This window comes from Ctenopharyngodon idella, chromosome 24 (genome assembly GCF_019924925.1).
Source record: "Ctenopharyngodon idella isolate HZGC_01 chromosome 24, HZGC01, whole genome shotgun sequence".
NCBI classification, from domain to species: Eukaryota; Metazoa; Chordata; class Actinopteri; order Cypriniformes; family Xenocyprididae; genus Ctenopharyngodon; species Ctenopharyngodon idella.
Window position 1 is genome coordinate 11183013 of NC_067243.1, and position 27185 is coordinate 11210197.

Here is a 27185-nt window from a genome sequence, read left to right on the forward strand (position 1 = left end):
AGGCAGGCCGAATCAGGAGATGCTTTTGTGCGTCTCTACAACATTGACTTGACACACTTCAGAAACCACGTTTCTCTGAGTCGGACCGGAATCCACGGTACCACCGTTCATCAGCGAGCCCAGACTGAAGGAGCTGAAAGGGTAATTTTTATACTTAATAAAAGCAAAACAAAGCGTCTGGCTTTGTTTGACAAAAGGAAGCAATGTCAGGGTTGAAGAAACGGAGTTCAAATACATCCGCGGACCGGGATGAAGACGACAAGCAGGTGATGGAGAAGATGCTCAGAGGTGGGAATGGCAACATGAGCCGACCAGGAGACGGCACGCCTGATAGCCCGACCGCAGATATTAGCGCTGCGGATGGAGAAGAGACAGTCGAGCTGAAAAGAACTATAACTCTCGTGAACGGCGTGGCCATCATTGTAGGCACCATTATTGGCTCTGGCATCTTCGTAACTCCAACCGGAGTGGTGAAAGAAGCCGGTTCAGTCGGGTTGTCGCTGGTCGTGTGGGCTGTATGCGGCGTCTTCTCCACTATAGGTGCGCTGTGCTATGCTGAACTGGGGACCACCATCACCAAATCAGGGGGTGACTACGCTTACATCCTTGAAGTTTATGGCTCCCTACCTGCGTTTCTGAAACTCTGGATCGAGCTTCTCATCATAAGGCCGTCCTCGCAGTATATTGTCGCCTATGTTTTCGCAACCTACCTCCTGAAGCCCATCTTTCCCTTCTGCCCTGTCCCTGAGTCAGGAGCCAAGCTGGTCGCCTGCTTATGTATCCGTAAGTAACCTGTTACCTACCTCGTTAGGTCACACGAAAGTTCGTTTTACCCCTTTATTTCACATATAAACAAAATCACTGAGGGCTTTAGTCAGCTTTTATCGTGAATCTCCTCAGTTTAACGTTTCAGACGTTAGAATTTACCTCAGCTGTCATCATGAGCGCCACGCGCGTGCTTCATCTTCTCAGCGTTCAAGTCTCCTCGTGTATTCATCATCAAAATATTTTTCATAATTCGGCCATATTATACATATAAACAATTTTAACTACGTGTGTGACAGAAAATGTGTCATTAGAGACAGAAACGCCATGTTTTGACACTGATGCGTCGTGTGTAGCCTATAGGAGGAACTGAGAATGTTGAAAAGGTGCAGGAGAATTTCATCATCTAGTGAAGTGGCACGCGCTTCTACATCACATTGGCGGGCTTTATGCAAATTGGTTGCATTGTTAATATTAATTATACCAATTCAGCGACGCTTTAATATTAATTATATTTTGATTACGAATGTATATATTTTGAGAAAATGCACATTAGATTTCTTTTAGCATGAAAATTTAAAAAAAATGCAGAGTTGTTTATTAGATGTTTTAAGTTATTAACTAATGTAAAACATTTTACATAAACTTAATAATTACTCCACTTTTTTATTTTTCAGAAACTCCCCTTAAATATATCTGTAGACCTATATGCAATAACATAACCTGTCTAAACTAAGATTATTCATTGTAAATGATCGGGCTATTAATTGTATTCCCTTATTATAGTGTGCTGTAAATTGTGTGTGTGAGTAAAACACCAATAATAGTTAATGAACACAGCCCTCTAGTGCTACAATCACAATCACAGATCTTTGACATTCATGCTCATATGGCAATATGTTGAGGGTGTGATTAACCATGGCGCCCATGTGAGCAATGAAGCCCTCCCGCAGGTTTAAACCAGTTAGGATTAGCAGAATTAGCCCAAGCTCTAATTACCAATTGGCCAACAAATTAAAACCCATATTTCTTTTTCTTTCTCTCTCTCTACTTCTTTCTCATTTAGGCCAGATGAATGCTTGATTGGGGTACAAGAATGTGTATTCTTTGTGATTGTGAGGGAGTGAATGAACACAGCACCCACTATCCGCTGTAATCTCGCCCTGATAGTGGCTTGTCTAATCCTTCCTTAAGAACCCACATGACAAGACAGAAAGGGAGGTAAACACGACTATGACCATAAGCTTAAGCTGAGCAACGACAAGTTGCAAGATTTACACATTTGATACAAACACTGAATGTTCAGCCCAAGTGCCCAGTTTTATGGTCTGGTTCCTCATAGACAGTATTTGGGTCTGTTGGCATAGCAGCTGGCCATTATTCCCCTGACCCAATTTCTCATGTGTTTTGAGGTTATGATTGAAAAAGGGACTCCAGGATTGGTTCGTGGCATTAAACTATGCTGCGTATCCATGGGAGAGGCCCCCTGAGCGGGACCATGCTCTTGCCATGAGGGAGTTTAGGGAGGAACCTGTCTCATGATCCCTAGTCTGTTAAGAACGAGAACTGCAATGCCCGACAGAGTGTGTTATTGCGTGAGGGGACTCAAGCTCTACTGTCCTACCCAATACAGACCCCCTTTTGTACTTTAGGGGCACACAAAGGCCATTGGGTTTCGCCTCTCTGTTTGGTGCCTAGACCGATTTACAGCTAATGCTGCTTTGAAGTATTCATTAGTTAATCACATTTAATAGGGAGCTTGGAGGCAGGGTCTGGAGGCTGAGATGGTAGGAGCTCATGATTTTTATTATTCCTTCAAAATCTGTTTACCAGTATTTGATCAGTGAACTTTCATGTTTCAGGCAGGCTGTGGCACATATACCTGCTCATTTTTTTATCCATACATCTGTTTTTCAAACCACTTATCTTGAGTAACTCATCTGGGCCGTAGGCAGGGAAGCACCCAAACAGAAAAGCCTCATGGTTCATCCAGGCCTCAAAATGAGGACCTTCTTGCTGTGAGGCAACAGTGCAGCGACCCATTGAGCCAACATGCCACCTATATTCATACAGTTATGACTATTATGACTCTAGTATATTTATTTATTGAACAAAACAATATGACAAAATAATTTCAATATGATTGTTTTTGAGTTAATTCATGCAGCCCTACACACAAGCATTGCAAACCTGGGGAAAAAAATCACAATTAGATTTGTTTCCTCAAATCTTTACCCACAAGGCTATCGGCCCCGACAAAGCCAATCACTGCGTCCAAAACTGAATACTTCCCTACTATATAGCATGTGAAAAACAGTACGCCAACAAAGTAATATGTCCAAATACACAGTCTTCGAAAAAGTCCCCGGATGACCTAGTACTTCCGGCGATGGACACGCGTCATAATCTGAAAACCACGCCCACCGAAAACCCTCTCCATTGACTTTGTATTGCATGACGCTGCCTCCTTGTTATTTCTGACTTATAACAAAAACAGAACAATGTCTAAAAGCTGCTATATGACAGGGTGTACAGCAAACAATCTAAAAAACCCAGAACTAAGTTTTTATAAGCTGTCGACAAAATATCAAGTGTTTAAGGACACAAAAGTGGATACAGGCAATTGAGACAGAGCGCAATGTGTCATATTATTCTTGAGAACTACGCCCAACGTAATCGGCGACAGGAAATATAATATATAAAACTGACATTTGGATATTTTAATTACCAGTGACAAAATGTTTACTGCACACGTAGGCATACTGAGGCATACTGAGTGTCAGGATCCCACAGTTTACCCATTCTTCCTGCTGATGCTTCACGTCTTATTGCCTGTGTCCACTTTTGTCTCCTTAAAGGCTGACTTTTACGGTTCGGTAGCTTCTTAAAACTTAGTTCTGGGTTTTTTAGCTTGTTTGCGGTACACCGTCACATAGCAGCTTTTAGGCATTGTTCTGTTTTTTGTTACAAGTCAGAAATGACAAGGAGGCAGCTTCACGCAATACAAAGTCAATGGAGAGGGTTGGATTGTTTTCTCCCCCAGCGTGGGTGTGGCCTAAATGCGCTCTGTCTCTATGAGGCTAAGTAGGTAATTTATCAATGGAGGTGAAGCGATGCAACTGACGCTGGTAGGTCATGTAATGACAATACGGTAGGATTACATTCATATAGAACTATATAGAACATACTTTTTTAACAGTCGCGAAGTAAGTTCAAATTCAAATGTAGTACCTACTCAGACAGTAGGCGATTTTGGACGCACCGAATCAATCTTCAAAATTTTGCCACATAGTCATCCAGTCAATAGGCTTTCTGTTAATCGCATTAAAACAGAATTAACCAAACAAAAAATTTGAAGTAAGTGGATGTAGTAAGTAGGGCAAGACATTTGAATATGATTCAGATAATCATCTGCAGTTCCACCCTGTAATATAATTAGAATCCATTAGGTGGATTAATGTGTCCTCTAGTATATAATATTTCTAATCATTTGAACCTTACATGTGGTGCTGAGTCTGACATTTTCAAGTTTGGACAGATAATTCTTTTAGCACAGTTTATTTGATATCTGATTTCCCATTTAACTCTAACAAGTCCGAATTTGGCAGCCATGCTATTTCATTAGAAAAAGTAGCACACTAGAGAGCATGCTGCCACGTGTAACTGAAATGTAAACAGCGTTTTGTGGGCGACGCCTCTTGAGTTCAAGCATGGCTGACAAATTCTACCATAATTAGTTTACCAAGAATTTAGGTTAACTTCCTCTGAGCTCCTGTTGTGAAAGACTAAAAATATATGCCTGTCGTTCTTTTTCTCCTTCTTTCTCTTCCCATAGTGTTGTTGACTGCTATCAACTGCTACAGCGTGAAGGCCGCCACAAGGGTCCAAGATGCCTTTGCTGCTGCTAAGCTACTTGCCCTGGGCCTCATCATCGTTATTGGTTTTGTGCAGATTGGCAAAGGTGGGTAACACACACAAACACACCTAAATGTCCTCCAACAATAAGTCAGGTAACTAAACAAGTGCTGAAGAATGGAATGGAAAGCAGGCAAATTGCTGCCATTTTGGCTAATGATGATGCTTCTCTAATTTAAATAAAAAAATAAATAAATTGGACCATGTCACACGGCGACCACAAGAACCCATATGAATAGTGCATGTTTATAAAAACTGGCAGAGGGAATGTAGTATGTTTTCTAATACGAATAAAGGTTTGCATGGACTTTGTTTAGATTTGCTATGGATACGGTGTACTGTTCCAACAGTTTTCATTACAATGTTGCTTTGCTCGGCTGAGTGAAAAGTGTTTGCAAGCTAAGCTAGACAAAGTTCAGTTCAACATCAGCCTCGTGCAAAAAAAAAAAAAAAAAAAGAAGAAAAAAGAAAAGACATTTTCCAAGAATGGGGTACAATTTGGTGTCCCATTAATTTTTTAAAGCAATTAATAGATAAACTATTAGCAAACATAAAATTAACATAGAATTTAATTTTAAACACATCAAATATCCTACCTCATAGGTTCTGGACTGTTTCCAACAATTAAAATCACACAATATTAAAAATAATTTCATATTTAAAATCATACAAAATATCATAATTTGGAAGACAAGTAAATAATCTCATTTAATAATTTAAAATTTTACACAGATTTAGTGTTATATTGCTGGGCCATTAAACTCTTTTGCTAAAAATATGGTGAAACTAATATTTTTCTAATATTTATATTTTATATAAAAATATATTAATAATTAAAGACTAACATTTGATCACAAACATTTTTTAAAAAAAAAACAATTTTTATCAATTTAATTTTCTTTTATTTAATTATTATATTTTATTTAAAATTTTATTTACTTTATTATTTAATTTAATTTTATTTAATTTTATTTTATTTTATTATATTTATATTTATATTTTTATTTATATTTTATATTATATTTATATTTTTATATAATTTGACCTAATCAAATAATGTATATAATCGAAAATAAAAATGAAGTTTATCAGCAGTCTTGGTTTAGTAATCTTGACTCATATGTGACTCATATTCAAGCTACGTAAAGGCAGCATACAGTTGTAGTTATATAGTTGTGAACCAGCCAGTTTGGCAAAGAATTGTAGACTAGCTGAATGTGCAGCCACAACAGCAGCTCTGATTGTTTGTCATTGAGACACTAAATCACTGACAGCAATAGTCTTGAGAAATAGTGAGCAAACAAAAACAAAGAGCAGTTTAAAGATTTGTAGTACTAGCTGGCAGACCTTACCGCCAACTTTGACATGAATGAACTACAGTAGTTTCTGTTTAAACGGTCACAGTCACCAACTGGAATTAACATCAGTGGTTTCACAGAGAATAAAATTTACATTTATACATTTAGCAGATGTGTTTTTGGGTGCACTGTTCCTTTATATAACATTTTTTTCTTTGGGTTCGGTTTCTCATTAGCTTACTGGTATAAGCTCACAAATTCAGAAAAGAACAAGAGGATTTCACAGTCTAAGATGCAGATTAATAAAGGCCCATTCACTTGGCACATGCCCGTGTCTGCTGCACAAACAAAGACCTGAAGCTGGTATCGCTCACTCAACTGAGAGTCAGCGAGACAGGACAGGTTAACTCGAATGGATTATTAGATTACTAGATCTTTTATCTCCCCTCCACCTACTCTCACTGCCCACAGCAAGTGGACATGTAGTGACAGACAGCAAGATGGTTATTAAATGAAAGAAAAATGGGAAGGAGACGCTGTGCTGCTTGTTGATTACTGAAACCTGCAATATGGGAGCCAGAACTGTAGGGCACGACTGTTTTTTAATTGACCTGCCTCACCCAAATTTTCGCCAAGAATGTCAGATTTTTGCCTTGCCTTTGGGTGTGGGTTTCTTTAAACGGTTAAGCCTCAGAACTATTTTACTAGCTGAGGTTGCAACATGCATGATAGGGATGGGCATTTTTGTCATTTTTTTTTTCATTTCGAGTACTGATAGGTCTCAGTAACAAATACTCAAGTACACTGTAAAAAATTTAAGTTGATAAAACTTAAAAGTTTAAAGCAAACCAGCTGGAGTAGATTTTTGAGTTTTCTCAACTTGCAGTTCAATTTACAACAAGTTGAGAAAACTCAAAAATCTCCTGCAGCCGGTTGCCTTAAACTTTTAAGTTTTCTCAACTTTTGATTTTTTTACAGTGTACTTAGGGACGGGGTCAATCTGGACAGCATGATGTCTAACGCTAACCAATCTGTTTCTTTTGTCTGGTTGGTTATTGCGGGATTTTTGACGGTTCTGCTCAAAATGCCACAATAACCAATCAGAAAAAATAAATATATTCAAGTCACTTCGATCATTGTTTTCATGATTGATCGTCGGTTGTCACGTCCGAGTACTCGAGTCATGCCCTAGTCCGAGTACTCTGGAGTAAATCTGGAGTCTTCGGTGTCACATGATCCTTCAGAAAACATTCTAATATGCTGATTTGGTGCCCTAGAATCATTTCCTGTTATTATCATCAATGTTGACAACAGTTGTGATGCTTAATATTTTTGTTAATTGAAAAAAGCAGGTGAAGAAATGTCAATTAAAAATATACTTGTATTTCATTCAGTACTGAAAAATATTATTAACATCCCAGAATGCATTGCGACGAGCTTTGTGAAAAGGAAAATCCAAGATGGCCGATGAGGCAAGTGAAATGTTGATTGTAAATATACTTATATTTCATTCAATACCGAAAAATATATATTAAAATGTGTTAAATTTAAATGGAAAATTGGAAATAGTATTTTGGCAGATGTGCTGGTATTTTTATGTTTAGATTTTGATATTCAGTTAAGGTTTAATGAGAATTGCATATTTAGCTTAGCAACATAAGACAAGCAATGCATCCTGCGGTGGACATTCAAGTGTGACGTCAGAAGCCACGCCCATGCCCAATACATCACCTTGTGACTCCTCATCCCCGTTCCACCCCGGAAACTTGATTTGTTGAATGTAGGTTTCCGATTGAATGGGTTTTTAGGCGTAGGGGTAGGTTTTAAGCGGGTTTCAGTAGGTTTTGAGTGGGTTTCAGTATGTAGATTCCAAATTAAAAGGGTTTTGTAGGCGTAATGGTAGATTTTGAGCGGGTTTCAGATGTAAGTATAGGTTTTGGGTGGGTGTCAGTATGTAGGTTCCAGATTAAAAGGGTTTTAAAGGCATAAGGGTAGGTTTTGAGTGGGTTTCAGTGCGGTCTGTCATAAAAAGAGAAATGTAAAAAGTAAATGAAAAAGAATTGGGTGTGATGGTTAAGTGTTCTCAATGCTTCTTCCTGTTTTCAAAGTTAAAGAGAAAGTGCAGAATGTAAAAGTTTATAGTATATTATGTCATTTGGGACATAATTTATTTAAATCAGTTGTGAGATGAGTTTATTCTCCCCATGTGAAGTGGATACCTATGTAAAGTGTTTCAAATCAGTCATGTATGGCTTTCAATTTTGGTTAGAATGCATTAGATGATTGTCCCTGTTGACTAGGCAGCTGGCCAGCTGTTGGGCGTATTTGTGTGCAAGCTAGATAAGCAAATGCAAAATGATTGTGAGAGAATGATGCCTGTGAATTTGATCTACAGATAGACACACCCTCCCTGTCCTTAGAGGGTAATATTTTATAACATATGTTGGTGGAAATGTCCTCAGATTTGTGTATGGCTAAAATGACTAGACAAGTGTTCTATTTAATTTATTTATGAAGTCTTGCTGTTGAAAGAGCTGTTTAATTCACAATGTCTTCCTGTGTGACATTTCCTCTGTCTGTGTCAGTTTCTGTGCTCAAAGTGGCTACTGTTTGACTGTTTGATAGACTTATCTCTCTTAGTAGTCTAGAAAAGGTCTCAGTGTGAATCTTAGTGCTTGTGTTTATTTTGAGAAAAGTGCTTGTTCTTAATACTGTTGTGTTATCACACCAACCCACCCAGCCATTGCTAAAACGTAGCAGGCAACAGGACACCTCGTGGTTTTTAGGCTATCGTGAACTCTGCTGGGACTGGAGCTCCGCCCACACTGGGACAGTTGGACTTCGCCTCACTTCACAGACTCCACCCACTAATTTAACATAATTTTAAGTTTTGGTCTTTTTGCCACTGTATTGATAATTATAGTTGAAAGCTGAGAAGTGATGATGGGTAAAAAGGAGGGAACAGGAAATGATGCAAGCCCGACTCAAGTGCCGTGACTCACACTAAAAGCAGGCAAATGTTTTTTTGGCAGAGTCAATATTAAATGCAAATAAGTCATAATGAAAACAATACAAAACCAGCATGTCTACAGCACCACTTCTGAGGTTGTGTAACACTTCCTGTATTTCGATTTTAACAAGTTTTTTTTTAACCTGTATTTGTCGTTTTAAAGGATGTAAATGATACAAAATGAATGAAGTCACTTCAGGGTGATGAACCTCAACCTATATGTACTTTATTTTGTGAAATTAAATGGCTGGTTATTTGGGGTCAGTAAGATCTTTTAATGTTTTTTGTTGAAGTCTCTTTTACTCACCAATGCTGCATTTATTATATCAGTAATATATCAGTAACAGTAATATTGTGAAATATTCTATATGAATATATTTTAAAATGTATTTTATTCCTGTGATCAAAGCTGAATTTTTAGCATTACTCCAGTCTTCAGTGTCACATGATCCTTCAGAAATCATTCTAATATGATGATTTGATACTCAAGAAACATTTCTTTATTATTGTCAATGTAACAGTTTTGCTGCTTAATATTTTTGTGGAAACAATGATACATTTCTTAAGGAATCTTTGATTAATAGAAAGTTCAAAAGAAAAGCATTTATTCGAAATTTAACATTTTTGAACATTGTTTCACTGTAACTTTTCATCAGTAGAAATTAAATAAATAAATATTGACAATGGACCGAGAAAGAGTGCAGTTTAGTAATTTGTATATTACCACAGAATATTGCGATTGACCAATCAGAATCAAGTATTCCAGATCATAAAGGGTTAGTTCACCCAAAAATGAAAATTCTGTCATTTATTACTCATCCTCATGTTTCACACCCGTAAGACCTTCATTCATCTTCGGAACACAAATTAAGATATTTTGGATGAAATCCGATGGCTCAGTGAGGCCTCCATTGCTAGCAAGATAATTAACACTTTCAAATGCCCAGAAAGCTACTAAAAGCATATTTAAAACAGTTCATGTGACTACAGTGGTTCAACCTTAATGTTATGAAGCGACAAGAATACTTTTTGTGTGCCAAAAAAACAAAGTAACGACTTTATTCAACAATATCTAGTGATGGGCGATTTCAAAACACTGCTTCATGAAGCTTCGAAGCTTTACAAATCTTTTGTTTCGATTCAGTGGTTCGGAGCGTGTATCAAACTGCCAAAGTCACGTGAACAATTGAAATTTCAAAATGCTTCGATACACTTATGACGTAACAAAGCCTCGTTTACTGAAATCACGTGACTTTGGCAGTTTGATACACGCTCCGAACCACTGATTCGAAACAAAAGATTCGTAAAGCTTCGAAGCTTCATGAAGCAGTGTTTTGAAATCGCCCATCACTAGATATTGTTGAATAAAGTCCTTATTTTGTTTTTTTGGCACACAAAAAGTATTCTCGTTGCTTCATAACATTAAGGTTGAACCACTGTAGTCACATGAACAGTTTTCAATATGTCTTTAGTAGCTTTCTGGGCATTTGAAAGTGTTGATTGTCTTGCTGTCAATGGAGGCCTCACTGAGCCATTGGATTTTATCAAAAATATCTTAATTTGTGTTCCGAAGATGAATGAAGGTCTTACGGGTGTGGAAAGACATGAGGGTGAGTAATTAATGACAGAATTTTCATTTTTGGGTGAACTAACACTTTAATTTTAACATTCTTCTGTTTGATACTAGAATATGACAATACACTTTTCCAGTATGTGATTGGAAATGTCCAGTTGTCCGGATGCCCTAGTTTTCCTCACTATCTCTCAAATAACTCTCTCTGTCCACATTGATGTGACAACGGTTACACAACTGATGCTGTGAGAGACGCTCTACTCACTAAACTTACTCACCTTCACACACTGAGGTGTTGTCTGTTAGTAAAGTGTGTGTTTGAGGTTGCGTGTTGTTTTTAGGAACTCTTCAGGCTGAATCTAGGCTATGTAAGCTGAGATCTGCTGTCGAAGCGTTTCTCTCAGACAGAGATTGGGCTCCTCTGGGCTGGCGTAGTTCTCTGAAGCTCAGGCCTGAGCCCGTAATACTCAAGTTTTTACAAAGAGTTTATACAAGCTTTCAAACTCGTTCTGCGCCTGATTGCCTCAGGCCTACAGTCACACACACCTACCTCGCCTGCTGTGCCATGTGACCTGGCGGCGTTGGCCTCCATCGATCATATTGGTTCACATGAGCTCGCCCTGGGCTGCAATCATTCTTACACAGCAAACATATTCACAAAATTACTCTCACAGTTCATTGCCATAGGACAACACTTGTACATGCTAACGTCAGTTAATGCAAAAGCTAACATGAAAAAACAATGAACAGTACTTAATCTGGGTAATGTTAATTTCTACACATACAAATATATTTGTATAGAAGCTTACTTTTTTCTTCAGTGTCACATGATCCATTAGAAGCCATTCTAATATTCTGATTGGTGCTCAATAAAAATTCCATATTATTATCAATGTTAATATTTATTAATATTTTAGTAAAAGTAATATTTTTGTAGAAACTGTGATACATTTTTCAGGATTCTTTGATGAATAGAAAGCTTATTTGAATTTTTTTTGTCACTTTTGATCAATTTTAATGGTCATTTAGTTTAACCGTCCAAAGGCAAATACAGCCATTTCATTTGTGATTAAAATATCTTAAAATGTAATAAATGTATATATTTTTTATTCTGGCATGATTATATAACATCATATATCAACATAGTGCAAAATGGCATTAAAATTATGCGTAGAAGCCGTTGCTTTGTTATGAGAAAGAATGTCTGGAAAAATTTATTTCATTGATGTCATTCGGAGTAACCAATATAAAGGGATCATTTTGGATCAAGTCATGTGGTCAATATCATGTGACAGGATGTGACATCATTCAGACACCTGCAAAGGACCACATGGTCATGAAGCAAAGTAACTAACTCTCTCTTAACTATTTGAAAAATTCATGTTTTCACTTGCTCATACGCATATCCCGAAACATCAGGTCATTTGGGACAACCGCTATAAAACATGGAAAATGTTGTAATATTTTAAAAACTTGTACTAAATATAAAATGTTTGATTGTCCTTTTGCTAGCTAGCTAGATATCAGCCTGTTAGCATTGTTTGAAAATATCGTCATTCGGTATAACCAAAAGTGTCATTTAGTAAAACTGAAATTTTGGTTAAACTGAATGAATTTTTGGTGACAAATTTTGTCCCATCTTGTAAAAAAAAACAAAAAACAATAAAAGCAGTGTTAATTGATTATAAAAACCACATAATCTCATTGTTAACACTTAATAAAACTTCAAAATTAATTATATCTCCATTATGGTTTTTTTACACTTTCAAAAACTTTATTTGTCAATGACCCATATAAAATATATATATAACATAGACAATATACTGTATATACAGTATAAATCACAGTTGCCATAGTTCCCTATTAATTTGATATGGGGAAACAAAGAGAAATGTTCTATTCATTGTCCATTTTTAGATTTAAGAAGGTTGTGCTTATCATGTGTTTTACTTTCTGGCCCTTAAAGTCGTTAAACCTTGAAAATATGCAAATTAGAATATTAAATCAGTTGATGCTATTGTGTTAAAGAGCTGCACAGGAATGAAAGAACAAATAACCACACATTCTCAAAGGAAAGTACAGGAGAGTCTCCTTGTGTAGCAGTATTCACAGAAATTATTTCTAGAGTACTCTAGTTGCAAGTCAGTTTATTTATGATTTAGTCTCAGATTCTTCTGGTCTGCATATCCATTTCTTTAAACCTGTTAAACTAGTTCTTTTCCGACTTCAGTCCATGTTTGTTGCTAAACTACAGTTCTTGTTGGGGCAGAGTTTCCTAACAATAAATTGAACCCATACAGAGTCTACTTTTAGGGAAGCACTCGTCATTGTATGACCCGCAGGCATCGGAGAGATGGATGTATGAGGCTTGATCTCCCCCGGCTTTCTCGTGGGACAGATAGAGAGCGGGCCTCAGCCTGAAACAACACTATGTTCATCTGTTGATCCAGTGGGAAATTCACAGGCTTTGGGTGTTCAAGAATGTGCAAACCCTCTGTTTTCTCTCTTGTTCTTGTTTTCCCATCTCTCTTGCGTTTCAGTTGTGACATCTGCAACCTTGTCCCTCATGTGCCGACCTGCTGCCCACAACCAGCCTTGAGAATGTCAGCGTGATGATTTTAAAAATTCATTGTAATATGATAGCAGGAAACAGTCTTCCACCTTGAAACTTTTCCATGCAAGCTTGTTTGTTCCTCTCATGGGACATATTGTGGGAATTGTAGAGTACTCTCCAGATATTATGACTTGTATGGGTTGTTTATGTTACATAATGTTCCCGATAGGTTGCAACAGCATTGAAATCTCATGTTTCACACTGTTTGTTTCTGTTGCAGGTGATACTACTGATCTCCTGCCTGCAAATTCATTCAAAGGAAGCAAATCAGACTTTGGCAACATCGGATTGGCTCTTTACAGTGGGCTGTTTGCTTATGGAGGATGGTAAGACCACAGAACTTCTCTAAATTTGGGTGAAAGCAGGAAGTATTAGACTTTGACCTTTTAACAAGGGTAATCACTTGTAAAATGTAATGCTACACCAAATCCCATTCCACATAACAACATAACTGTTTTGATAACTCCACAGTTATTTGCTCTTTACATGGAAATCAGCTGAATCATTGACTTATACTTCACTCTGCATATTCAGCTGGCGCAGGAAGATGTATTATAATATTTACAAAATTTCACACTTCCCCTTTATTAGAAATCAAAACTATCTGTCAGTCATTCTATAATTTATCTGCATCTTCTTTCATATTATTATAGTTATAGTTATTATACTTTTCCTCTTATTCATTTTGGCCTTCAGCAGTTGAATTTGTAGGACAGTATGTTTTTAAATGTTCTCATTTACTTTTTCTTTTTTTTATTATCAGGAATTATTTGAATTTTGTCACAGAGGAGATGATTGAGCCATACAAGTAAGTGAAAAGAGTCCTTTTTTCCTCATTAATTCTTTTTAAATGAATAAATAATACATTTTTTCCTCATAAAAAAAAATGTACCCCTAAAAAATGAATATAACTTTTGAAAAATATGTTTAAAATCACTTTTATGAAAAGATGAATCCAGTGCTTGTGGTTTGATCCGCACTGCTGTTTTGATGCGCTACTCACTTCAACTAGAAACAGTAAAATGGTGCTACCATTCTGTCTCGCGGTCCAGGGTCTGGATGCGGACCGCAGTCCGCCATTTGAATATCAGTGGTTTAGTTCATGTAAAACATCTAGTAGCCTGAACCCCTGGCTCACTACACATTGGGGCATTGATGGCTCTATTTCCGGCAACAGGAGCGAACGGAAGGATTTTGCGATTGAGACAGCCCTTAAAGGGGTGGTTTATTAGGATTTCACTTTTTTAACTTTAGTTAGTGTGTAATGTTGCTGTTAGAGCATAAACAACATCTGCAAAGTTACGACGCTCAAAGTTCAATGCAAAGAAAACAAAGAATTCTTTGTTTAAGGACTACAACAAACGTCTGGTAGGGACTACAACGAGATTCTTCCCAGGTTAGTAACATCACTAACCCTAAAATTTACATAAACCCTGCCCCCGGGAACATGCAACAAAGGGGGTGTGGCCGTGTTATTGCAATACAGTACGTAACACAAATGCAATAGCATGTCATAAAAGCAAGATGACAACATGAGTTATAACGGTAATTAAACTAAACTATACCTGTTCTATCTTCATGCAGCATATATTCTCTGGCTCTGTAGGATCTTACAACAGTTCCCACACAAGCGATTTATAGATTATCATGACAATATGCTAATCAGTGACTTTAAGATAGTTAACTCCACATCAGCTACATAAATTAATCAACTAACCATTCAGAAACGTCCTGTTGCATTCTACATGTTGTCACTTCTTCTTAAAGGGTTAGTTCACCCAAAAATGAAAATTCTGTCATTAATTACTCACCCTCATGCTGTTCCACACCCGTACGACCTTCATTAATCTTCAGAACACAAATTGAGATATTTTTGTTGAAATCCGATGGCTCCGTGAGGCCTCCATAGCCAGCAATGACATTTCCTCTCTCAAGATCCATTAATGTACTAAAAACATATTTAAATCAGTTCATGTGAGTACAGTGGTTCAACATTAATATTATAAAGCAACGAGAATATTTTTGATACGCCAAATAACAAAATAATGACTTATATAGTGATGGCCGATTTCAAAACACTGCTTCAGGAAGCTTCGGAGCATAATGAATCAGCGTGTCGAATCAGCGGTTCGGAGCGCCAAAGTCACGTGATTTCAGCAGTTTGGCGGTTTGACATCGAATCATGATTCGACAAGCTGATTCATAACGCTCCGAATCTTCCTGAAGCAGTGTTTTGAAATCGGCCATCACTATATAAGTCGATATTTTGTTTTTTTGGTGCACCAAAAATATTCTTGTCGCTTTATAATATTAATATTGAACCACTGTACTCACATGAACTGATTTAAATATGTTTTTAGTACATTAATGGATCTTGAGAGAGGAAATGTCATTGCTGGCTGTGGAGGCCTCACTGAGTCATGGGATTTCAACAAAAATATCTTAATTTGTGTTCCGAAGATAAACGAAGGTCTTACAGGTCTGAGTAATAAATGACAGAATTTTCATTTCTGGGTGAACTAACCCTTTAAATCTCTGCATCATTGTCCGACTCCGTTTTGAACATAAAAGGCTGGACAGTTTCTCACATTTTAAGTGAGTCTGTGTGAGGTAATCGGCGCTGCTAACACTATGTGCTAACACGAGCTCTTGAAACTCCGCCCTCTTCTTGAGAGCAGCAGCTCATTTGCATTTAAAGGGACACACACAAAAACGGCGTGTTTTTGCTCACCCTCAAAAAATGACAAATTTAACAAGCTATAATAAATGATCTGTGGGGTATTTTGAGCTAAAACTTCACATACACGCTCTGGGGACATCAGAGACTTATTTTACATCTTGTAAAAGTGGCATTATATGACCCCTTTAAAATGGCAGACTCCTGATCATTGCCCTGATTACTGAATTAGGGACCTGAGTGAGATGCAACCCATGTCTACATGCCTAAATTAATCATGTCAGACTGTTAATAGGTCATTTCTACTAAATTAGATGCACAAAAAACAACTGAGTGCACATTTGGTGTTTAATTACATGAAGTTTTTGAGAGGGGTGGGTTATGTTATGATGTATGTGCTGGCGTGTTGCAGAAATCTTCCTCGGGCCATCATCATCTCGCTTCCCATTGTCACCGTTGTCTATGTGCTGACCAACCTGGCCTACTTCACCACACTCAGTCCGGAGCAAATGCTCTCATCTGAGGCTGTTGCTGTGGTGAGTGTCGCCACATAGACACATTCTATTCCATATTCAGCTCAATTTCCTTTATTAACTCAGTTACTAGTTTCCTTTTTATTAATGTTTATTAAAATTACATAATAATGTTGTTTTTTTTTCAGGACTTTGGAAACTACCACCTGGGGCCAATGGCTTGGATAATCCCTGTGTTTGTGGGCCTGTCCTGCTTTGGCTCTGTGAATGGCTCTCTGTTTACCTCATCTAGGTAATGCACACACACATGGAAGAGGTCACATTAATCAGATCACTTTACTTTAAGTTGTTTATTCGATTAATCTGTCTGGTTAGTGTTGTACTAAAGTCACCCTGCAGGCTTTTCCACTGCAAACGCTCAGGTTATCTTGAAATAGATCTGCTTATAATGCTGGTTAGTATCAGACCTAATGGGCAATACGGTTTCTCTTGTGTATCTTTCTCTTTCCCTTCAGGCTGTTCTTTGTTGGCTCCCGAGAAGGTCATCTTCCCAGTTTGTTGTCGATGATCCACCCTGACCTGCTGACCCCTCTGCCTTCACTTATATTTACTGTAGGTGTCCACAACAACCAACCACATCCCTCACTATGACTTTCAAGTTATGTGATGTCCAGTGAATCTTTTTTTTTCACTGTATTGTTTTAGCCAGTTTTAATTTGAGTGAGTTGGTTCTTTTCAATGAATCAGTTTAACCAGTTCTAATTTTTAATTGAATCATTCTTTTGACTTGGTTCTTTTCTCTGAATTGATTTAACCAGTTCTTTTTTAGCCTGTTCTTTTCAATGAATTGGTGTAACCGGTTCCAATTTTTAAGCAATCAGTCTTTTAAGTCCATTTTTTTTCAATGAATTGGTTTAAACGGTACTAATTTTTGAGCAAATCATTCTTTTGAGTCAGTTCTTCTTAATGAATTGATTTATCCAGTTCCAATTTTTGAGCAAATACATCTTTTGAATCAGTTCTTTTCGATGAATCATTTTAACCAATTTTTGAGCAAATCATTTATCGGTGTATGACATCAAAGTACCGCAAGAGCGATATGTGGTACTTAGATGTCATACACCGATCGGTTTGCGCAGCTCCGCTTCAAGTCAAACACACCTAATCATTTTGAGAATCAGTTTAATTTTTTAAGTGAATCATTTGAGTGAATCATTGAGTTGATTCTTTTCAATTAACTGGTTTAACCAGTTCTAATTTTTGAGTGAATCAATCAGTTGAGCGAGTTCTTTTCAGTGAATTGTTTGTACTGATTCACAAATCAGAACAAATTTGACTATATTTTACTGTAAGGTCAAATAACGCACAAAGACAATTGCTAAATATTGGCAAAATGGAAAGTCTAAACCGCCTTTTCTTTCCTTTTTTCCCCCCACAGTGTCTCATGACTCTCCTGTACGCTTTCTCCAATGACATATTTTCTGTCATCAACTTCTTCAGCTTCTTTAATTGGCTTTGCATTGCCATGGCGATCCTTGGCATGATGTGGTTGCGCTACAAGAAACCGGAGTTGGAACGACCAATTAAGGTGAGCCCGGCGGTGGAGCTAGTTAGCAGAAAACAACTTTTGATTGGCTAAACATCTGTAAGTGAACACAAATGGATTGTCTGAGGGTGAACAGGGTCATAGTTTCAAATCCATGAGAAGTGACCTGCCATAATATATGTGTTCTCTGTCTGAAACCGGACATGGCCAGCAAGAGAACGGTAACACACAGGCCCTTTTGTGCGCCTCTCTCATTCATCCACATTCTGTCTCTTGCCTCTCCTCATCACTGCACTCAGTGGCCTCCGCTCATCTGCCGGACACAGAGGGATGTTCATCAAAGGAGGTTTGGAGGCACTGGAGTGAAAGAGGCCATTTGATTATTGCTCATAATCTTTTTCCATTCTAGATCTCATTAGGGACAATACATTGTCTGTTGGTACTTATTACTGCCTGTAATGTTGTCTTTAGACACTTTCCTGATTTCATTAATGGTTTTAACTATTGAAGTGTCAAACTTCTAGATAGTAGGAATCCTTAAAGGGTTAGTTCACCCAAAAATGAAAATTCTGTCATTAATTACTCACCATCATGTCGTTCCGCACCCGTAAGACCTTCGTTCATCTTCAGAACTAAAAATTAAGATATTTTTGATAAAATCCGATGGCGCAGTGAGGCCTCCATTGCCAGCAAGACAATTAACACTTTCAGATGCCCAGAAAGCTACTAAAGACATATTTAAAACAGTTCATGTGACTACAGTGGTTCAACCTTAATGTTATGAAGCGACGAGAATACTTTTTGTGCACAAAAAAACAAAATAACGACTTTATTCAACAATATCTAGTGATGGGTGATTTCAAAACACTGATTCATGAAGCTTTGAAGCTTTACGAATCTTTTGTTTCGAATCAGTGATTCGGAGCGTTTTAAACTGCCAAAGTCACGTGATTTCAGTAAACGAGGCTTTGTTACATCATAAGTGTTTCGAAATTTCAATGGTTCACCACTGGGGGGCGTGACTTTGGCAGTTTGGTACACGCTCCAAACCACTGATTTTAAACAAAAGATTCGTAAAGCTTCGAAGCTTCATGAAGCAGTGTTTTGAAATCGCCCATCACTAGATATTGTTGAATAAAGTCGTTATTTTGTTTTTTTGGCGGACAAAAAGTATTCTCATCACTTCATAACATTAAGGTTGAACCACTGTAGTCACATGAACTGTTAGTACCTTTCTGGGCATTTGAAAGAGTTAATTATCTTGCTGTCAATGAAGGCCTCACTGAGCCATCGGATTTCATCAAAAATATCTTAATTTGTGTTCTGAAGATGAACGAAGGTCTTACAGGTGTGGAACGACATGAGGGTGAGTAATAAATGATAGAAATTTCATTTTTGGGTGAACTAACCCTTTAAAACACTAGGAATAAAGAGTATTGTAAATTTTTCAAAGAACATTACTATTTTTTTTTTACTTAAAATTCAAAATACATAGTATTTCCTTCAAAATAAATCAATTATACAATACCATTCAAAATATTGGGGTGGGTGAGATATTAATACTTTTAAAATAGCAAGGACACATTTAATTGATTAAAAGTTACAGAAAATAATGTTACAAAAAATGTCCATTTCAGTGCTGTTCTTTTGAACTTTCTATTCATAAAATAATCCTGAAAAATATCAGTTTCCACAAAAATAATAAGCATCACAACCGTTTTCAACATTGATAATAATAAGAAATGTTTCTTGAGCAAATCAGCATATTAGAATGATTTCTGAAGGATCATGTGACACTGAAGACTGGAGTAATGATGCTGAAAATTCAGCTTTGATCATAGAAATAAATTATATTTTAAAATATATTAAAATAGAAAACAGTTCTTTTACATTGTATTAATATTTCACAATATTACTGTTTTTACTGTATTTTGACCAAATAAATGCAGCCTTGGTAAGAGACTTATTTCAAAAACATTAAAAAAATCTTACCGATCCCAAACTTTTGAACAGTAGTGTAGCCACTACTTTTTTATTATTTTACAGTTTATAAAATTTACCATTGACCTAAAAAGTCTTAATGTACTCTAAAACATAAATACTATAGATAAACTTATAACTCTGATGTTGCATATAAATATGTATATAAATGTGAATGCTATATAAAAGTACAAAAAATAATTTAAAAAATCTGTAATTACAGTATGATGATTATTTTAAAGTTCAGAGTAAATAGAAAATACATAAAAATAAATATATAATTCCTAATATTAAAAAGTAGATCTTATATTTATGAATATATCTCCTAATGTGAATTCAATACATGTAAAAGATAAATAAATAATAATGAAAACTAGATCCTTGTGTATTGTGTAAAAGTTATGTTGTCGGTATTGCAAAAAATTATTTGAACATCATTTTTAAAAAAATAGTTTTAACCTGTTAAAAAGAACAGCTAAATGTCTGGTCCTCTTAATAAAATGTCTTCAAACCCCTCTCCATTTAATCAGAGCATTGGATACTAAACCAAGTTTCACGTCCATGTGGAAGTTAAATGTGATGACGTTAGAAATGAGCTAGTCTTTATCAGAGAGAGCTTGAGGAGTCTGTCAGGCCATCTGTCAACAAGCTAAAGTGAACCATTCTGCAAAACCAGATCAGTCCAGCTATCACAAAAAGCAAGAAGCAACTCTGGTGAACTTTGTGATGAAGTTGTAAGGAGAAGGCTATAAAAAGAGTTGCTTTGAACCATTCTTGGAGCATTGTGAAGTTACATTGTATACAAAAAGAGAAAACACAACACAACCCAAACATCAAAGATCAGGATGTCCTACCAGAATGAGCAGCCAGAGAAGAATGGTGATTGTCAGAGAAGAGAGCAACATTAAGCTCTACACTTCTGCAGTGCATATGAGAAATAAATATTCCTTAATAAACATACTTTATACTTTCCGACAGCACTTTAAATATACTTTTGATCATATTTTCAAAGCTTTCCCACCTCTCTCTGTCCACTAGGTTAATATTCTGCTGCCCATTTCCTTCGTATTGGCCTGCCTGTTCCTCATTGTGGTGTCCATCTGGAAAACCCCTGTGGAGTGTGCTATAGGATTCGGAATCATCGCCACAGGAGTTCCCGTGTACTTATTCGGCGTTTGGTGGCAGACCAAGCCCAAATGGCTCTTGCAGATCCTCTGTGAGTATCTTTCCTCTTTCCTTGTCTTCCTTTCCTTATCTTTCCACACTTTCCTTAAGTGCTTCATGACAATGAGAATAATATGTTTCTATTCAGTTAAAACCGCATTCTTGAAATCTGAAACACTATTCAGGTATTGAAGGCTTTTTTTAACTGACTTTGAGTGTCATTCTTACATCTGACAAAGTTAATGTTAAAATCAAACTTGTGACTACACTGCTTTTCATGACAACATTAACCTTAAATAGTTTGGGGCTTGATGTGGCTTGTTTTTATCCAATAAGATTGGATTGGGTTGTTAAAAGTGGGCTGTTATATTGTTATTTTTTTAGGCCCCACATGTGGAGTTGTCAAAAGTACCGACTTCGATACCAAGTCGGTACTGACATTTTAAAAATGAACGCTTTGAGCATTGTTGAGCGGATTTGTAAACACCTCTGATTGGCCATTGTGTTCACATGCTCAACAGATATGTCTGTGATTGGCTACAATGATCAACACTTCAAAAATGTTGTAAATAGATATCAATAAAGCTCTTCACCGAGCGCTTACGCAGATACACACAGGAGCGTTTGAAATCAGGCATCTATTGCGGACCAGTCGGGTGATAGACGCCTACTTTTGTTTCCGCTTTCAAAACGCTTTTAAATTCAAATACTTCTGTGTGCTTTCAAACGCTCCCCTGTGTTGATCATTGTAGCCAATCACAGACATATCTGTTGAGCATGTGAACACAATGGCCAATCAGAGGTGTTTACGAATCCGCCCAAAAGCGTCACATTGGTACTTTTGACAACTCTACCCACATGGTATTTTTTAAAAAAAAGCACAGTAATGTGCACTAATGAATCATACTCAAAATAAAATGTAAAATAAATTCAATTAAAGTTAATAAATGATGCAATTAAATACATGGTATTTTAAATCAGTGAGATTTTGTAAGATTTTTTAATGTTTTTAAAATTAGTCTCTTAAGCTCACCAAGGCTGCGTTTATTTAATTAAAGACACCATGTGGCGTTATTTATGTCTATGTTGTGTTTTTAATATGTTTTAATATGTCCCCCTGAAGTCAATAATTTTATCCCTTAAACTCATCTTTGATCACCAAAATTACATATTTTAAAAAAAAAAAAAATTTCCTCAAAAAAAATTTCTTCATGCCTTAAAATAGCTTGAATGTAACTCTACACCCTTGCCTCATTTAGTATACGCAGTTCTATGAATATGCAAGTTAGCCCCGCCTCCACTCACTCACACCAGCTCAGAGATCCACTTATTGATGTGATTGGTTACAAGGTAGTTTGTGACATCAGAAACACCAGCGATTTCAAACCGCATTTTTCAAGCTGTCTTTGGTTCACTGCAGTTTTGAGGAAAAAAATGCTCAGCAATGGTGTTGACTTATGAATTTGCACAAGGTTTGTCTTGCTCATGGTTTGTAGACAAGCCTGTTTATGGCTGAGTTAAACGAGTATTTCCACTTGCTACAGTAAAGTTGACCGAGTGGATCAGGTTTTCTGAGCTCGAGTGATTGAGTGGAGGCGGGGCTAATTTGCATATTCATAGATCCGCATATGCTGATTGAAGCAAGGGTGTAGAGTTCCATTCAAGCTATATTAAGGCATGAAGAAATTATTTTCAAAGGAAAAAAACATTTAAATATGTAATTTTGGTGATCAAAGATGAGTTTTAAGGGATCAATTATTGACTACAGGGGGACTTTAAAAATCCAGAAAAAAAAAAACAGTAATATTGTGAAATGTTATTAGATTTTAAAATAACATGATCCTTCAGAAATCATTTTAATATGCTGATTTGCTGCTCAAGAAACAATTCTTGTTATTATCAATGTTAAAACAGTTGTGCTGCTTAATATTATTGTGGAAACTGTGATACATATTTTTCAGGAATCTTTGATAAAATAAAATAAAAAAGAACAACATTTATTTGCATTATAACTTTACTATCAATTTTGATCAATACATATATATTTATATATTTTCTGTCCAGTCTCTACCACAGCGACATTCCAGAAACTGATGGAAGTGGTTCCTCAGGAGTCCTGAAGACCATACGGATAGACAGATGCCTCTTCCACGCACAAAGTCTCCTTGTATTCACCTCAGACTCCCTTACTGTATTCCTCGACTGCCTCACCTCTCGTGTGAGCCAGAAAAAAAGTCATATCCTGCTGCCACAGGCAAAATCTATATTAATTACCACATGCGAAACAAGACAACATCAGAGGTCACTGGAGCATTTCAGTTGAGATGTAGATTTTCTCAGTCCTTCCTCAGTTAAATGTATTATACTGTATACATTTCATTCTTAATGTTTGAGTTCCAAGTTTTTTTTAATCAGGATTTTATATATATTTTTTAAGCCATTGGAGATATGTGTCATATAACCACCGTGAGTGGTTTGGTTTGGTCATCCCTTTATTTTAGGGCCTGCAGTAGTATGATCGTAAGCTTCCTGTATCGTGTTTTCAGCTTTTGTTTCAAAATGTACGTGAGGAAAAGTGCGTACCGAAAATGCTTGTGGGGAGGCGCTAATGTCTCTCTCAGCAACCAGAACCATCATTCCAACCTGACTGACAAATTTGCTTCTTGGATTACAATATGTTCTATTATATCTACAATCATTTCCTTTTCTACAGCAGATTTGACCAGTTTGCTGTGCCTTTTCTGCCGGTGTAGAAATGTATTATTTTTTGAGATTAACTTGAAATGACTTTATACTCCGACAGATTTATTTTTGATAGCTTCGTGTATTTTTTTTAAGTGCTACTAAGAATTTCAAGGAATCTCCTTTTTTTTTTTTGGTCACGGTCCTCTAATTGGATGTATCCAATTGTTTGTTATTATTATTATTATGGAAGGCACTGACATACAGTATTCATAAATTCAGAATCAGAATACCGATAGCCTTTCTGCTTACCTCAGTGAACATCACACTCATAGATCTGGCTGTATATTTTTATGCCTAATTATGATTTTATGAAGCACAAAAGATGAGACGCTGTTTGTCTTATTTCTTTCAAGTACATTTTTTAATATTTAGCACCTTTTTTCTGCATCTGTCAAACAGATAGCCACATATATATACGTGAAGTACTTAACACTGGACCACCTATTTTATTTCATTCTCCTTGTATTTTGGCAATTAGCTTGGTAGTTGCGAATTTTTCAAGAAAAACATGTCCATTGTCATAATTATTTAAAACAGTTTGTTGTACTACTGTACTACTTATGGCCGGTTGGCTATTGCATCTCTTTATTGTACCGTCAAGGTATCGTTAAAAATCCCCTTACCGAAGAGATTTTAGTGCCTCATCAGTTTGCGGACTGAAAAAATCAGACTGTAAAATATGACATTGTGATTCAGTTTTAGGTGGCTGCACTTGGATGCAGTGTGTGTTGGGTTATCCTAGCTTTGGTTAAATGGTTATTTGTTCCTATACTGGACCAAATTTGCTGTATGTGTGAAAATGCACATTTTCCGTTATAAGTGATAAGAGAAATACTTGGGGTGTTTTGGGTGATGCAGGGGATGATATTTTTGGACAAAATGGAAGTTGTCCTTTGGTTATTATGAATACAGAAACATTTCCTATAGGCTTCTGCTTAGAAGGACTTATAAGAGCTGAGATGCTTTTCTTTAATGCTGTTACGATTTTCGTTGGTGTTTAGATATTGAAGCTTTGCGTTATTTAGAGAATTACTGCAGTATGACTAACACTCCAGCCAATAAGACCAATTTATCTAATTTAAATAGTTATGTAGAAATTTACTTATGTGTTTATTTATTTGTAGGGTCATTTATTTAGTGCTCTAATAATTTTTACAAGGCATTTTTCTACAAAAAAAAATGCTAAGAATTGTTACTGATATTTTTTTCCTTCTTTCTTCAGAATGATTTTTTTATATATATTTGTGTTTTTTTTGTTCTTTTTTTTTTTTTTGTGAATCTATAAATGTTTTTTTGTAACTACTGGCTTGGTTTAGTTTCCATTGGTGCATTAGTTTACATAAATAACTGAGGGGGCGTTTACACGACACCATTTTCAACTAAAAACAGAAAACGTTTTTATGCGTTTTGGCCATTCATTTAAACGACAACGGCATTTTGGGGGCCTGAAAATGCGAAGTTTTGAAAACGGGTCGCAAAGTGCAAGTTTTTGAAAACGATACTGTTACCGTCTTCATGTAAACTACAAAAACGTGAGTTTGTCGAAGCAATGACGTCATGCGCACGTGTTATACGTGTTCGGTCTATAGGCGTGTAGTGTTTCTTTACGAAGTGACGTCGCCAACTACTGGCCTGGCAGCAGAATACAGCGTTTTTAGTTGTTTTCGTGGATCCGTGTGAACGGGGATTGTTTTGACAATGTTGTCATCTGTATGCGGGTGGGGGGGTTGGTGTGGGTCGTCCCCCTCAGTGCATATGAGCACGTGCATACCCAGATGCTACGCCACTGGTTGTCGTGTAAACGTACCCTGAGTCTGCCCTGCACTCACATCTGCCTCCTATGACATGACATTGCAGTTGCATCACAGTGACGGACGACTATCACTACATTTCACTACTTCTGTGACAAATGATTAATTATATTTGTTCACCAGAGATTTGTTGGCATTTCATTTTTTTTACTTTAAATAAAGAAAAACAATCTTGAAGTTATGACCGATTCTTATTTGTATGTTTACGATATCAGAATAAAAATTAAAGGGATCGTTCACTCAGAAATGAAAATTCTGTCACTTATTCAAGTTGTTCCAAACCTGTATAAATTTCTTTGCTCTGCTGAACACAAAGGAAGAGATTTGGAAGAATGTTTGTAACCAAACAGATCTCGCCCCCCATTGATTATCATAGTACTTTTTTTTTCCTACTATGGTAGACAATGGGGGGCGAGATCTGCTTGTTTACAAATATCTTCCTTTGTGTTCGGCAGAACAAAGAAATTTATACATGTTTGGAACAACTTGAGAGGGAGTAAATGATAACAGAATTTTCATTTTTGGGTGAACTGTCCCTTTAAATCATTAAAAACTACATATTTTTGTATTTACAAACTGCCATGTATGATTACATTATTCATGCCACAAACATGAACAACACAGGCATGCAAACCCTTTTACCTGAGGGCAGACTCAGTCTTTCGTCACTTCACTTTGAAGCTAGAAAGACTGTTTTCTTGTGTGATCTGTAGATGCCGTGTTCAGCTGATCTCGGATCAGTCAACTACACTGCTTGTAGTACCCGGACTCTGTTAATGATTGTAAGTATTCTGTCCTGTTCTCTATGTGATGTGAAATACAACTAAGAGATCCTGTTGAGCAGTTCATAGTTCATTTTCTTTTGATGCCATGGTTATACGTCTACTGTACAAGTTTTTTTTTTTTTTTTTTAGACATTAAACAGTTCACGCTCTGAAGTGATTTTTTTGAACATTGTTGAGTATTCAGAGAAATAAAACATGAATGCATTCAAAACTTGAGTACTTGTGTTTTTCCAGATGTTTTTTTATCACTGATATAGCAGCACAAATATGAAGCTACTTTAATATATTACTAAAGTTAATAATATTGGCCTATTTATAAAAACAATTATAATTACAATATTTAGAAATATTATAAATGTAATTTATATAATAGTCATTTATTATATAATTAAATAATTTACACATTAACATACGAAAATCATTTCAATAAAAAAAAAATATTACTCTTTTATTATGCAAGGAGAATTCCACAGATACCAGGATTTTTAGAGTCTGGATGGAAGTTTTTGTTGTTGCTATACGATATTATTAAACGTGACTTGTGACTGGTTGTCTACAAGAATGAATTCCTTCAAGAAAACTTTCTCTGCCATGAATTCTTGTAGCTCGTGACTCCTAAAAATGGGCTCATGCAAGTTGGACTCCGAGAAACTGACCCAAAAGGCATTTTTTCCCTCTTAAGGGTATCCGTAATAGCTCTGGTCTCGCATCAGCTGCTGTGGCCTAAGGAAAGCTTTCATGTCATGTGAGTTGTGAGGAAAAGATTAGCCAATGTCATTTGACTTCCTCTTTTATTTGTTGTGTATAATAACTTTAATAACTAGTATCA

General features: G+C 36.4%; 1 protein-coding gene across 1 annotated transcript; it reads left to right on the forward strand.

Moving 5' to 3' along the window:
- On the forward strand, positions 1-26572 carry slc7a5 (solute carrier family 7 member 5). The gene is made up of 10 exons (XM_051884239.1): positions 1-783; positions 4601-4726; positions 13396-13501; positions 13939-13983; positions 16265-16388; positions 16514-16617; positions 16841-16937; positions 17764-17913; positions 20890-21067; positions 23080-26572. The coding sequence occupies exons 1-10, from the start codon at positions 204-206 to the stop codon at positions 23133-23135; spliced, it is 1566 nt and encodes a 521-aa protein (XP_051740199.1). The 5' UTR covers positions 1-203; the 3' UTR covers positions 23136-26572.
- Positions 26573-27185: the final 613 nt, after the last annotated feature.